The sequence below is a fragment of the Phyllobates terribilis genome, unplaced genomic scaffold, assembly GCF_046119375.1.
Source record: "Phyllobates terribilis strain yellow unplaced genomic scaffold, ASM4611937v1 Scaffold_5__5_contigs__length_657084704, whole genome shotgun sequence".
Classification (NCBI taxonomy): Eukaryota; Metazoa; Chordata; class Amphibia; order Anura; family Dendrobatidae; genus Phyllobates; species Phyllobates terribilis.
The window spans coordinates 419,274,841-419,290,321 of NW_027362765.1; the positions used below are offsets into that span (position 1 = coordinate 419,274,841).

The following is a 15,481-nucleotide window of genomic DNA, read 5'->3' on the forward strand; positions in this document are numbered from 1 at the left end:
TCAACCGTGCCTGCCAGTGCCCACCTGTCTGTATACCAGTTGTGCCTGTCAATATCCACCTGTCTGCATACCAGCCATGCCTGCCAGTATCCACCTGTCAATATGCCAGTTTAACCTGCCTGTTCCTGTATTCTCTGGTGTGGGTCAACAGCTGTGACCGGGGTCTGACCTGGAGTAGCACTTGGTCCCTCTGCTCGGTTCCTCCCTGGTTCACGGAGTCGACTGAGCCGCCGTGCGACCTTGGTCGGACCGGGTTGATACTTAGTTACGCCCCTCCAGGCACTCCTCGGTTCATGGTCCAGTGGGATCACTAATCAAGCTCACGCCAGTCAGTCCGGGCGCGAGCGTAACAGTTTGCTCAGACTATGGTTCCCGTTGAGCCCCACGGCCCTTCTCTCGCAGAGACATTTGAATCCTTGTCTGGCAAATACGTGTGTGGCGCCCCTGAGGGTTCAGTCTCCTCAGGGGTACTACAACTGGTGGTGCCTCACTCTCTGGTAAGGAAAGGAGTACAACCCGGGACCCCAACACCTGCATCCAACACTACACTGTTCCAGGCCGGCTGGAAGGGCAAGATGCGCTGTGTTCTGCTGAGCCCTGTCCCTAGCTGGAGTGGGGGGAACCAGAGTGAGGGGGAAACAAGTAGTGGGTGTGGGTGGAAGAAGCAGTTTAGGGGAGCATTTTTGTTAGGAGTATAAAAAGAGGGAGTCTGTGGTGGGAAAAGGAGAAAGTAAGCAAGAAGGAGAGGAGCAGGTGCTCTGCAGGAGCTCTGCTCCAGAGTGGGCCTGGTGAATGAGGCCCAGCGGAGGAGAGAAGAGGAGGGGAGCAGAGGAGGAAGGCTCCGGTAACTGAAGGGGTTCCAGGGGTACGGAAGGAGCAGGAAGCCACCCGTACGCTCTAAAGTGTCAGAGGGACCAGGCCGCAAGAAGGGAACCGGTCCCTGGGCTAGTCGTGTCGCTTCAAGCCTCGGCTAGGAAACCGGAGGCTTCTGACTTTTATGGTGCAGTTGCCATACTCACATTCTAGCAGCCAAGAAAGGTAGCAGAGTAAGACCAGGGAACTCCAGGTGACCCTGAAGGATCCGAGGACGCCATCTTGGGGCTCAGTTTGTGAGGCGCAGGGCAGGAGGGAGAGACCCAGCGCGGAAAGTCAGCTGAGGAAAGGAACATTCAGAAAGGGGAACCCAATAAGTACTCTCGAATTGCCGGAGGGACTTCTGAATCCCTGCTTGGTGAACGCAGCGCGGTGCGGTAAGCGGTAACCTGTACAGTGTACCTCAGGAATCTAAAAAGAACTGTGAGTAAAATCGGATGACTGCACTCACTGTCTCTGTCGGTTATTGTCGCCGCGCCATCATCCCTTCTACGCTACAAGGCCCTGCATCCCATCTATCAACTCTGCGCCGGGGGCCCGCTCCGCCTGTAGGGAGCAGAAACATCCAAGCTGCCATCCCATCACCCCCAGAGGTCTGCAGCAGCGCTGGTAACTATTACCAGAAACCACAGGTGGCATCACGAAACAAACTGTTAACAAAGACACTAAAAACCCCTTTTAAAAAGTGACCCAGAGGACGGGCCCAGGAGCCGACTGCCGTGACATCCCAAGGAAGTAAAGGCCCGGGTACCGAGTTTCCCCCATATATCCCCCCTGAGCGAGACAAGTGCACCAAGGAAAATTTTTTTCTCAAGCTGAGGTCCAGGCGATTTATGCACCAGTCCAAATGGAGCTATCAGCACTCGTTCCCACGGATCCACCATGGTATTATGGGGATCCAAAACAAAGCCGTGCGTTTGTGGAGCAATGTATGCTGCATTTCAAATTCTGTGCTCACTATTTTCCCACTGATCGGGTGAAAGTAGCATTCATGATGTCCTACTTAGCGGGTGATGCTTTGAATTGGATCACCCCCCTATGGGAAGCATGGGATCCTATCGTCTCTGATCTGCAGGCCTTCCTGGTGGCCTTTCTAATGGTCTTCGATGAACCCTGAGGCTTCTGCTAAAGCTTCCCTTCCCATTATCCTGGAGCAGCCCCGATGGGTAATGTGTGTAGGTAGCCTACCAGTTCTCCAGCCTGAAGAGACTACTGCCCATACAGAATCCACACAGGATGACAATGCTCCACAGAATACTTCCCTTCCCAACCTCAAGAGGCAGTCCAGACGTGCAAGGCGTAGAGGTAAACCGTCACGCCAGTTTCTGTCCTCCCAAAGACCTCCTGTTCCCAAGCCTGAAGAGGCAGCTATCCGCACAGAATCCATGAAGGATGACTATGTTCGTCAGGCAAAGCAGAGGCCAGAACTCAGTCACAAAATCGGATTGCGGTCCCGCTGCGGTTGTTTGGGACCCCCTGACGGTCTTTGTCCAGCGAAGGTTGGAGAATCCCAAGACATTAGGCCTGTGGGAGAGGCTGCCCTTGACGTTAGTGTTTCCTCTCCACAGATGACCATGACTGTCTCCGTGGCTCACTGAATCCTCCCCTACACATGATGGCTTCCCTATATATATTACTCCTGACAAGTGCTCCCCTGTCTGCGTCCTCCACCCACACCCACTACTTGGTTCCCCATCACTTTTGGTTCCCCCCACTACAGCCAGGGACGGGGCAGCAAGAAGAAGTGCATAATGCCCTTCCAGCCGGCCTGGAGTAGTGTAGTGTTGAGTGCAGGTGTTGGGGTCCTGGGCAGTACTCCATCCTTACCTGAGAGAAGGAGATGCCACACCTCTGGGTGAGGTGCAGTACCTCCTGTGGCGACTGAATCCTCAGGGGCGCCACAGACACCCGGCCGCCGGGCATCTGGGGACTGAGTATGGATACCAGGCCGCCGACACAGCCATGACATGGTGGCCAGATTCCGCCTCCACATGCCTAAAAGGCCCAATTTCAAGTGCAAGCAAGCAGTATGGTATTGCAGCTTGGGGGTGGGTGGGTTTCAAGCTGCATACTTGCGCTTGCATTGCAAGGAATGGGGGACATACAATTGAACACTGCCCTGGGACAAGGACTTGCACGGGGATAGTTGCAAGTCTGCATCTTCTGATGTGGCAAGGATGACTTCTGATGGGAACACTTTTAGACAGTGACCTGGGTGTCAGAGATGCTTCCAGGGGTCTTCCCCATGCTGTTCCCATGTCTTTTCAGCACTGTATGCATGTGTCACACAGCACATGGCAGGATAAGGTTGTAAAATGTTAAAATGACATTTCCCGGTGAATGCATTACCCATGTACTGTGACATCACTATGTGCATTACCCATGTACTGTGACATCACTATGTGCATTACCCGTGTACTGTGAAATTAGCATGTTCATTACCCATGTACAGTGACATCACTACGTGCATTACCCATGTACTATGACATCACTACGTGCATTACCCATGTACTGTAACATCACTACGTGCATTACCCATGTACTGTGACATCACTATGTGCATTACCCATGTACTGAGACATCACTATCTGCATTACCCATGTACTGAGACATCACTATGTGCATTACCCATGTACTGAGACATCACTATGTGCATTACCCATGTACTGTGACATCACTATGTGCATTGCCCGTGTACTGTGACATCACTATGTTCATTGCCCGTGTACTGTGACATCACTATGTGTATTGCCTGTGTACTGTGACATCACTATGTGTATTGCCCGTGTACTGTGACATCACTGTGTGCATTGCCCGCGTACTGTGACATCACTATGTGCATTACCCATGTACTATGACATCGTTAAATGCATTACCCATGTACTGTGACATCACTATGTGCATTGCCTGTGTACTGTGACATCACTATGTGCATTGCCCAAGTACTGTGACATCACTATGCGCATTGCCCGTATACTGTGACATCACTATGTACATTACCATGTACTGTGGCATCACTATGTGCATTACCCATGTACTGTGACATCATTAAATGCATTACCCATGTACTGTGACATCACTATGTGCATTACCCATGTATTGTGACATCACTATGTGCATTACACGTGTATTGCGACATTATTATGTGCATTACCTGTGTACTGTGACATCACTGTGTGCATTACCCATGTACTGTGACATCATTATGTACATTATGCGTGTACTGTGACATCACTATGTACATTACCCATGTACTGTGACATCACTATGTGAATTGCCCGTGTAATGTGACATCGCTATGTGCATTACTCATGTACTGTGACATCACTATGTACATTACCCGTGTACTGTGACATCACTTTGTGTATTACCTATGTACTGTGGCATCACTATGTGTATTACTTATGTACTGTGACATCACTATTTGCATTACCCATATACTGTAACATCACTACGTGCATTACCCTCACAAAACATTATGTTACCACTGCTGTATATGAATTAGGGTTATTATTATTGATTTTACAATTTCACTTGTATGAGTGTGGATTTAGGATGGGAAAGCTGGATGAGAGTGACATGGTGGCTAAAGTTACTTCTTTACTTTGCCCCTCTAATTTTTGCAGTTTGAGAAGGCAGAGACCCAAAGTGCATTAACTGCTTACGTTTACACAGTTATTTAGCTGAATGGTAATGTACACTTTACATGCAGCCGCCACTAGGTGGAGCTGACTGCAGACAGATTTAAGCAGCTCCCAATGATTACAATAGAAGCTTTAGAAACTCCTATGCAGTGTGTTCCACCTAGTGGCAGAGACAGGCCATGCAGGGCAAAGAAGGAGCTTTTAAGTAACACTACATCTTCCATAATATATAGATATATGTACACGTATGAACATGCATGATGTGTGACGCATAGTGAGACGTGATATAGAAAACTATTGCAAAGCATTTCATAGACTTTATTTAAATCTTAGCATTAAAATAACATAAATCACTGTGGTTTTAAGTCATCCTAGTTAAATGAAAAGTAGTGCTCTGCAGATTTCACTTACAATGGGCTGAAATAAAAGATGACTTATGTAACCCACATCTGCTGCACTTCTGTTGCCTCCAGCACCCTAGACGGCTTCAAATGCACTCGGAGGAAATAATACTTTTTAACTGGTCTGTCTTGCAGCGCATTAGCACAGGTTCAATAAGCAAGTTTATGATGGTGCATCAGAAATAAGAGTTTACAGATCACCCCGTATGTGGCCAGTGAGTAACGAGACAGCGGAGAGGAAGGGAGGCCACAGCTCAGGAAACGGATGATAAAATCAGGAGAGCAAGTATTTAAATAAACTTGCTGATGACACGCGGAGAGGAATCCTGTCCCTGCCGCCCCGGTGCACCCATTAGAGATAAACGCTAGCAGGCCGTCACATCTATAGTATGCTATGAGACAATGTGCACACGGGCGGACATACCAGGGGGCAACCTGAAGAAAAACAAACAATTCATTATTACATTTGCACCTTTTTTGTCTAGTTTTTTGGTGATTTTCATTTGCTCCTTATTCTTTTTTTTTTTAATTGGCAAGTTTTTAAATTCTATTTCATTCTATTCTAAATTCTTAAATTTTTATTTTTTTTTTATGTTAAATTATTCATTCTTGGCAGGGTTTTGGTTTTGGGTTTCCAGATGTTTTCAGCTGATTCATAAATGTAATATTTTTGTCGCAAAAATGTACTCTATTTCCCCCCTGGAATAAATTCATGTACGCCTGATTTTTTTTATGTGTGTAAATATTGCAACATTTTTTTTTTACTCAAACTTTTATTGAAACAACTGAAATTAATATCAGAACAATTGGTAATCATAAGAATAATGTACATCGCATACATGTGAATTTAAAGCCTATACAACCAATGTACACATGGATATTTTCTCCCCCTTAACCACCGTCCCCCAAACAGAACCTGCTCTCCCTTCTGGTGTGCTACAAACATTGAATATACAACGTGTATATGTATTATACTATCAGTAAATGAAAAATCGCATCATTTGCCAACTCCTCAGAGACTACCCATGGCCATCTAATCCAATCCTCCCATTGTTTCCAAAATGTAGGAATTGCACTCCTTTTTTATATATTGCTTTTTTACATAAGGATTGTATTATTCACACATCGTATTACTTCATCTATTGATGGAGGAACATTTGCCAGCCAATGTTTGGCAATAGATTTCCTATTTTGGTCATCAAATGGGTAACTAGACTTTGTTGTAGATGCTAAAGTGACCAAGGGTATAATTTCCTTATTGTACAATTCGCTGTTACTAAAAATGTTGGGGAATCCTATGTCCCTGGTTAAAGTAAATTGGGAAAGTGATGTGGGTCACGTCTCTTTGGAGGAATGGGATGATATTCTGGAATTGAAAAAGGTCTTGATCAACATCGGGAAATTGGGGAAAGGTCTCGATCAACACGGGGAAATTGAGGAAAGGGCTAGATTAACACGGGGAAATCAGCGAAAAGTCTCAATCAACACGGAGAAAATCGGGGAAAGTCTCGATCGACACTGTGAAATTGGGGAAAGATCTTGATCAACACAGGGAAATCGGGGAAAGGTCTCGATCAACACAGGGAAATCGGGGAAACGTCTCGAATCTCAATCAATGCTGAAATCGGGGAAAGATCACGATCAGCATGGGGAAATTGAGGAAAGGGCTAGATTAACACGGGGAAATCAGCAAAAAGTCTCATTCAACATGGGGAAATTGAGGAAAGGGCTAGATCAACATTGGAAAATCAGCGAAAAGTCTCGATCTACATGGGGATTCAGCAAAAAGTCTCATTCAACATGGGGACATTGAGGAAAGGGCTAGATCAACATGGGAAAATCAGCGAAAAGTCTCGATCAACATGGGGAAATCAGCAAAAAGTCTCAATCAACATGGGAAGATCGGGGAAAGGTCTCGATCAATACAGTGAAATCAGGGAAAGGTCTCAGTCAACAAGGGGAAATCGGGGAAAGGTCTTCATCAACACGGCCCAAAGAAGATCTCAATTGTTTCTTATTCACAGGGTCTATAGAAATCCAAAAGTATTACGCAGGGTGGGTCACAGAACTGATGATTGTTATACACGTTGTTAGGTGGACGTGGTAGACTTAATTCATATGTTCTGGTCATGTTCTCAGCTAACAGAGCTGTGGTTCCACTTAGTCCTAAATCCTGTGCTTTTGGTCTTGTGGGGGATTTTGGAGGCTCTTCTCCAGTGCAGTTGGCAATAGGTAGAAGACAACATTAAAGAATATTTCTTATTTTCAGCAAAATCCATAAACCACGTTCACCATTTTGAAAAATTTGCCACAAAAAAGTGAACAAATACCACAAAATAAAAAAGTGTCAAAAAATCAAATGATATATCAAGCCCTGTAGATGATAAAACAGTTGTCTTTTTTCACAGGACGATATCCAAAGCTGATTTTCCACTTTGATCTCAAGAGAAATATTTTATACTTCATTCTGGAGACGTACGTACCATCTATTCTTCTGGTTGTACTTTCCTGGGTGTCCTTTTGGATCAGTCAGTCTTCAGTACCTGCAAGAATTTGTATAGGTGAGTAAACATTTTTTTCATATTTAGGACAATTGTCAGAACAAAAACTTAAAGTACAATTTTTAGTTCTAAAATTTTGTACAGATTAATTTGATGATGTATCTTTGTAGAAGTTGAAGATCAGGCTGCCAACAGCTACCACTAGGGGGATCTCACAAACTTGATATATATACATTTATCAAGTTCAATGGGAGCTCTTAGCAGTCAGCTCCCCCTAGTGGTGGCTGCGGGCAGGCAGAAAATTATCATTTCACTGCCTGAAATGGCCATACAAAAGATGTTAAGCTCTGGAACAGAGAAACAAGGTTCTATCTTTTTATAAAGAAAAATTATAAAATACCTCAGAGCAAAATCTTGTATATACTTAGGAAAAAAATAGATTTGTCTTCCAGATTGAACAGTTTCATTAAGATGTATCTAATAACATCACACAAGGTTTTTTTTGGTCCCAATTAGCAAACGTATAATGTAACAGCAGATTTTGTATTCCTATGTAGAGGTTCAGTGGGTTTAATAAAAGGGCCTGACAGCAGTAGTAGTCCTTTATTGATAATCTTCTACTGATAAAACACTGATTTTATCAAAACAACAGCAAGCAGCCCAGTAAGTGACACATTGCTGGAATCAGGGTCTCTGTCTCCAAATTATGCTCCTTTGGTGGCAATAATGCCTTAAATATATTTATCACTGATTCAAAAGACAGGTCATAAGTGATAACGTGTAGTCACTGAGGGCCTGACCGCTGAGACCCCACTAATCATATGAACAGGAGTCCTAAAGTCTACTGTGTGAGTGAAGCTGTAGTGCGCATACAGCATCATTACTCCATGGTGGAGATAGCTGTTACATCAGTCCCATTCCTCTGCATGGCACTTTCAATAGAAGCAAATAATCCTGTTTTCTTAAAAAATACATCTATTATTAATAGGAGCAGTGGCGTACTGCCAATAGCAGCAGACCACGCAGCCGCTATGAGGCCCTGGATGCTGATACAGTTGAAAACAATATTGGGAGAGAGAGGCATCAGCTGACGCTCCCTCTCTCATCATTCCCCCTCTATGTCTGAGCTCTGTGACATCTCAGCGCAGAGGGTGCGATGACATCACTACAGCGTGCCCTCTGTGCCGCGTAGTGTGGGGGCCATTATACTGTATGCAAGAAATTATACAGTGTGAAAGTTTTTGTGGGGTCCATAATACTTTGTGGAGGGCTGTGTGGGGCTCAGTATGCTGTTTGGAGGGCTGCTTGGCGCCATTTTACTATTTGGAGGGCTAGTGGGGGCCATTGTACAGTGTGGATGGTTGCACTGGGGCCATCATACTAAGTAGAGTGTTGTAGGGGATCATTATACTGTATGTAGGCCCTTTATACTGTATGGAGGGCTGTGCAGCAATCACAGTTGGGGCATCATATTGTTTTGGGAGTCACCATTCTTTGCCAGGGGAGGAGGGTACAGTAGGGTCATCATACTCTGTGTTTGGAGGGTACTGTGGAAGAATTTAATGTGGGGGTATCATACTGTGTTTAGGGGAGGGGGGCACTATAGTTGGCATCACACTTTATGGGGCAATGAAAGGTCATTATACAGGCTTCAATAAGAGGAAAATTACTTTGTAAGGGCTGCAAAATTGTGAGATTTGCTCTTCTATGACCCCGCCGAATATTATGTTTTTTTGGGGGGAGGGGGGGGAATTAAAACTTCTGCTATGGGGCCCCATGATTTCTTTGTATAGGGGCATAGTTGGCAACTGTCCCAGGTATTCTGGGACATCTTGTCTTTGATGGTAATTAGACTGCTGAAATTCTTCTGTAAAGATCAAGAATGGGGAGTCTCTAGTATAAAGCTAGTGCCAGTGTGAAGATTGCAAGATTCCTGTGTTTATTTTTAAACATAGATAGAGATATGGAGCTTTGAAATAAATTATCAAATTAAAAATATTATATAAATATAAATATATATATATATATATATATATATATATATATATATATATATATATATACATATATATACACTTGATTTAAATAATAGGTAAGTGTCACACTGTCACAGAATACTGGAGGTAGGGGGCCTAAGCTGACCCTAAGCTGGGGCCCTGACTAATCCCTCATCCTGGAGGTACTGTTAAAGGTACAGAGGTCCAGGCCGCCAGCGTAACCCCTACCTCCTGAGGATCCCTGCACCACAGTAATCTAGTCCTGAGAAGGACCCCGATCACAACAATTGGGAACCAGCGATAATATGCCCACACACAGTATTTAGACGAACGAGACAGTACAAGGGAAAAACCAAAACCACCTTGCATACAACTTCAACAAAACTACAACAGAGGGAACACCAACGGGAAAGGAGATAAATGATAAAGCGAGGAAAGGGAAATAACACTTTCAAATACACTTATCTCAGCAACTCCAAACACCACGATCCGCTCTGTAAGTCTGAATGAAAAGCTTTCACCGACACCTCACAAACAGACCTGCAGGAATATAAAGGAGTCTCACTAACGAAGCATTGATTGCAGCTGGGCGAGGCTGGACCTCAGCTAGCCCAGAGAGAGAGAGAATTAACTCCTTCACTGCCGAGAAAACACAAAGCACCAACAAGTCAGCTGCGAGAAGTCAGGCTGTGTACTCGTGACGATCTTCGTGGCAACACACCCGTGACAGTACCCCCCCTTCTACGAGGGGCCTCCGGACCCTCAGGGCCAGGTTTATCCGGGTGAGTCGTGTGGAAGGCCCGAACTAATCGGTCTGCGTTAATATCCGACGCAGGAACCCACATCCTCTCCTCAGGACCATACCCCTTCCAATGAACCAAGTACTGAAGGGACCGGCGATTAAAGCGTGAATCAATGACCCTCGATACCTGGAACTCCAAGTTACCATTGACAACCACAGGAGGGGGAGGTAAAGGTGACGGTACCACCGGCGCCACATACCTCTTAAGCAATGATCTGTGAAACACGTTGTGAATTTTAAACGTAGGGGGGAGGTCAAGACGGAATGCCACCGGATTAATAACAGAACTGATTCTGTACGGCCCGATGAACCTGGGACCCAGTTTCCAGGAGGGAACCTTAAGTTTAATATTCCTGGTAGACAACCATACCTGATCGTTCACACTTAGGTCCGGACCAGACACTCTCCTCCTATCAGCCATACGTTTGTATCGGTTCCCCATAGTATTCAGATTCTTCAGCACCCCTCTCCATACTGAAGCGAGAGATGAGGAAAATCGTTCCTCCTCCGGAACCCCCGAAGAGCCCCCCCTACTGAAAGTACAAAACTGGGGGTGAAAACCATATGCCCCAAAAAACGGGGACTTACCAGTGGACTCGCTTCGCCTATTATTGAGAGCAAACTCTGCCAGAGGTAGGAAAGAAGCCCAGTCCTCCTGGTTCTCTGACACAAAACACCGAAGATATGTCTCCAAGCTCTGGTTCATACGTTCCGTCTGACCATTGGTCTGAGGATGAAAAGCCGACGAGAATGACAAATGCATCCCCCGCCGTGCACAAAACGCCTTCCAGAACTTGGACACAAACTGAGACCCCCGATCAGACACCACCTCGGAGGGTACCCCGTGAAGCCTCACAATCTCCCCAATGAACACCTGCGCAAGAGTTTTAGCATTAGGGAGAGCCGGAAGAGCGATAAAATGTGCCATCTTGCTGAACCTGTCCACTACAACGAGTATGACCGTTTTACCCGAAGACGGAGGGAGGTCCGTAATAAAGTCCATAGACAGATGAGTCCAAGGACGCTCCGGGATCTTCAAAGGTAAGAGGGCCCCAGACGGACGGGTATGTGAGGTCTTAGAGCGCGCACAAACCCCACAGGACGCGACAAAAGTTACCACCTCTTTATGTAAGTTAGGCCACCAAAACCGACGCGAGAGGAGATCCACAGTTGCTTTACTCCCCGGGTGTCCTGCAAAAACTGAGTTATGGTGTGCCTCGATCACCTTTTTAGTCATGTCTGTGAGAGGCTTAACCACGGACGAGAAATTACGAATGAACTTCCGGTAATAGTTAGCAAACCCCAGGAAACGTTGTAGTGCCTTAAGATTCTCCGGCCGATCCCACTCAAGAACTGCCCGCACTTTCCCAGGGTCCATACGAAAACCGGACGCAGAAACCAGGAAGCCTAAAAACTGGAGTTCCTGTACGGCGAACACACACTTTTCCCACTTGGCATACAGTTTATTATCCCGCAAGATCTGTAACACCTGTCTAACATGCTCCTGATGAGACACCAGATCCGGCGAGTAAATTAAGATATCATCCAGATATATGACAACAAACTGTCCCACCAGGTGGCGAAAAATATCATTAACAAAGTGTTGAAACACCGCCGGGGCATTAGTCAGACCGAATGGCATGACAAGGTTCTCATAATGCCCCTCCGGAGTGTTAAAAGCCGTCTTCCACTCATCCCCCTCCTTCATCCTAATCAAATTGTACGCCCCCCTGAGATCCAACTTAGAGAACCATTTGGCGCCCACGATCTGATTAAAGAGATCGGGAATAAGTGGGAGCGGATACGGATCTCGGACCGTAATCCGATTAAGTTCACGGAAATCCAGGCAAGGGCGTAGGCCTCCATCTTTCTTCTTAACAAAGAAGAACCCCGCGGCCACCGGTGAAGATGAAGGTCTAATATGCCCCTTAGCCAGACTTTCAGAAATATAATCCTTCATGGCCTGCCTCTCAGGACCAGAAAGGTTATACAACCTAGCTTTAGGTAACTTGGCCTCAGGGAGCAGTTTTACAGAACAGTCATACTCGCGATGAGGAGGTAGTTCCTGACACCCATTCTCCGAGAATACATCCTCAAAGTCTGCCAGAAATGGAGGTAAGACCCAAGGAGTAACCGCACCGATGACCGTGTTCATGCAGTTTTTATTACAGAATTTACTCCATTGGCTTATCTCTCTGGTTTGCCAATTAATAACAGGGTTATGCTTAGCTAACCAAGGAAGGCCCAACACTATAGGAGTGGGAAGACCCTCCAACACGTAGCAAGACAACAGTTCTTTATGTATTGCCCCCACTTGAAGTTTTACGCCATGCACAGCTTGCAAAAAACTTCCCTGACCGAGAGGCCTGGCATCGATCGAGAATATGGGGATGGGTTTAGCCAACTCACTCAATCGCATACCTTGAACCCGGGCAAACCGAGCATCAACCAGATTAGCCCCGGCCCCACTATCCAGAAGAACAGATATCCTCTCAGTTCTCGTACTCACCACCACCTCCGCCGGTACGAGAAACTGAGACGAACCTAGGGACGAAATACCTACTCCCAGATTGCCGTCCACCACACAACCTGGGATCAACAGTTTTTTCGACGACTCTTTACTCAGCAAGGGGCGGGATGGACACCCCCCAATAAAATGTCCCTTTTTCCCGCAGAGGAAACACCTTCCTGTCTTATGGCGCACCACCGGTCCCCTTCCCCGAAATGATGTCCCTCCTAATTGCATAGGCTCCTCCGGACTGACCAGGGGAACCACCATATGAGGGGACCTTGTAAGAGGTGGAGACATTACAGGGGGTAGAGTTATCCCGCACCTCTCCCGAAGCCGTCTGTCAACGCGAATAGCAAGGGCCATAGCGGCTTCCAGTGACGCGGGAGAGTCATACTGTGCCAACACATCCTGTAATTTGTCGGATAAACCATGACAAAACTGGCTCCTAAGAGCCGGGTCATTCCACTGGGTGTCCGTGGCCCACCTACGGAACTCCGAACAGAATTCCTCCGCCGGACGATCTCCCTGCTGAATCCTACGTAACTTAGACTCAGCAAGGGAGATCCGATCTGGGTCATCATATACGAGTCCCAAAGCAGCGAAAAACCTATCCACTGACTGGAGAACTGGGGAGCTAGGGGGAAGAGAGAACGCCCAAGATTGTGGGTCCCCTTGTAGGAGCGAGATGACAATTCCCACCCTTTGTTCTTCACTGCCCGATGACCGAGGCCGCAGCCGAAAGTACAATTTGCATGCCTCCCGGAAAACAAAAAACTTGTCCCGCCCCCCAGTGAACCTGTCAGGGAGAGCTACTTTAGGTTCTGGTCCGGCTTGCTCCAGAGGATGCAAAACCTTGGACCTAACGTCCGCCAGCCCCATGGACAAACTCTGCAACTGCTGAGCTAGACCGGCTACTGGATCCATGGTAGCTGGAGAAAAACTAAGTTGGTCGGTGAAAATGTCACACTGTCACAGAATACTGGAGGTAGGGGGCCTAAGCTGACCCTAAGCTGGGGCCCTGACTAATCCCTCATCCTGGAGGTACTGTTAAAGGTACAGAGGTCCAGGCCGCCAGCGTAACCCCTACCTCCTGAGGATCCCTGCACCACAGTAATCTAGTCCTGAGAAGGACCCCGATCACAACAATTGGGAACCAGCGATAATATGCCCACACACAGTATTTAGACGAACGAGACAGTACAAGGGAAAAACCAAAACCACCTTGCATACAACTTCAACAAAACTACAACAGAGGGAACACCAACGGGAAAGGAGATAAATGATAAAGCGAGGAAAGGGAAATAACACTTTCAAATACACTTATCTCAGCAACTCCAAACACCACGATCCGCTCTGTAAGTCTGAATGAAAAGCTTTCACCGACACCTCACAAACAGACCTGCAGGAATATAAAGGAGTCTCACTAACGAAGCATTGATTGCAGCTGGGCGAGGCTGGACCTCAGCTAGCCCAGAGAGAGAGAGAATTAACTCCTTCACTGCCGAGAAAACACAAAGCACCAACAAGTCAGCTGCGAGAAGTCAGGCTGTGTACTCGTGACGATCTTCGTGGCAACACACCCGTGACAGTAAGTTTCTGATGACATATTCCCTTTTCTTTTTTTTTAGTGTTGAAGTGGTGCTACTACTCTAAAATACCCGTAGCCGTCTTCACCATTTATCGGTGCCTCTGGCTCGCTCCAGCAAACACTGGAGTGAACCGGCAGCTCACAAACTGCTGGAGACCGATGGGAACGGCAGCGATAGAAGGTGAAGACAGTGGTGGGTCAATATAATACTAGGGTCAGGGACCTTAGATTAGAAGCACCACTTCAGTGCTGCAATAATAAAAAAACCTTTTTGGCAGTGAGGGTGATCAATGAGTGGAACAGGCTGCCACGAGAGGTGGTGAATTCTCCTTCAAAGGACGTCTTCAAACAGAGGCTGGACAGACATCTGTCTGAGATGGTTTAGTGACTCCTGCATTGAGCAGGGGGTTGGACCAGATGACCCTGAAGGTCCCTTGCAACTCTAACATTCTATATTTCTATGTAAAACCGCTGGAGTGGTGCTTTAAATTCACAAAATAGGACATCTTCTGGGGTTGCCTATCTGGTAATGAGGCAACTGATGTACAGCAGCTCCAATTATTGTACAGGTCAGTGGTTTGTGCACTACTTCTTTGTACACTTTGTGCCCTAAAGTAATAACTCTGCTGTGATGAATTTTGCAGGTGTGACCACAGTCTTGACCATGACAACGTTAATGATGGGCGCCAGGACCTCTCTACCCAACGCAAACTGCTTTATCAAGGCAATTGATGTCTACCTTGGCATTTGCTTCAGTTTTATATTTGGAGCCCTTCTGGAATATGCAATTGCTCACTTTTGTACCCTTCATCGGCCAGACCATAAGAGCATGATAAAGGTACGGTACCCAAGATACAACTTACAAGAGATACATCTATTCCGACCTTACAGTATGTACCTACAGTATAACAGTATGACTGTAAGAACTTGTTCACACATAATTACTTTACAGTAATGGTCCCCACCCTTTCACTCTTCTACGGTTGGAGTTGTACTGTGGTTTTACAACATTGGGAGAACTACCAGTCAGAAGTCACTATTCACTATGCACTTGTACTGTCTAGGGTAGTGGTCCCCAACCTGTGTTTCTTTTTATATTCATGCAAGTTTTCAGATCATAGTCGGAGTTGGAGAGTCACAAGTTGGAGACCACTTCTTGCACT

The 15,481-nt window shown here is 46.3% G+C and overlaps 1 protein-coding gene across 2 annotated transcripts in view; it reads left to right on the forward strand.

The window, feature by feature from the left end:
• LOC141273413 (gamma-aminobutyric acid receptor subunit pi-like) overlaps positions 1 to 15,481 on the forward strand; it is a 150,343-nt gene that overhangs the window by 116,504 nt on the left and 18,358 nt on the right. For both annotated transcript variants that reach the window (XM_073685202.1, XM_073685203.1), the window contains 2 exons: positions 7,327 to 7,479; positions 14,963 to 15,156. In XM_073685202.1, coding sequence (XP_073541303.1) covers positions 7,327 to 7,479; positions 14,963 to 15,156 — 347 coding nt within the window. The remainder of the gene's footprint in view (positions 1 to 7,326; positions 7,480 to 14,962; positions 15,157 to 15,481) is intronic.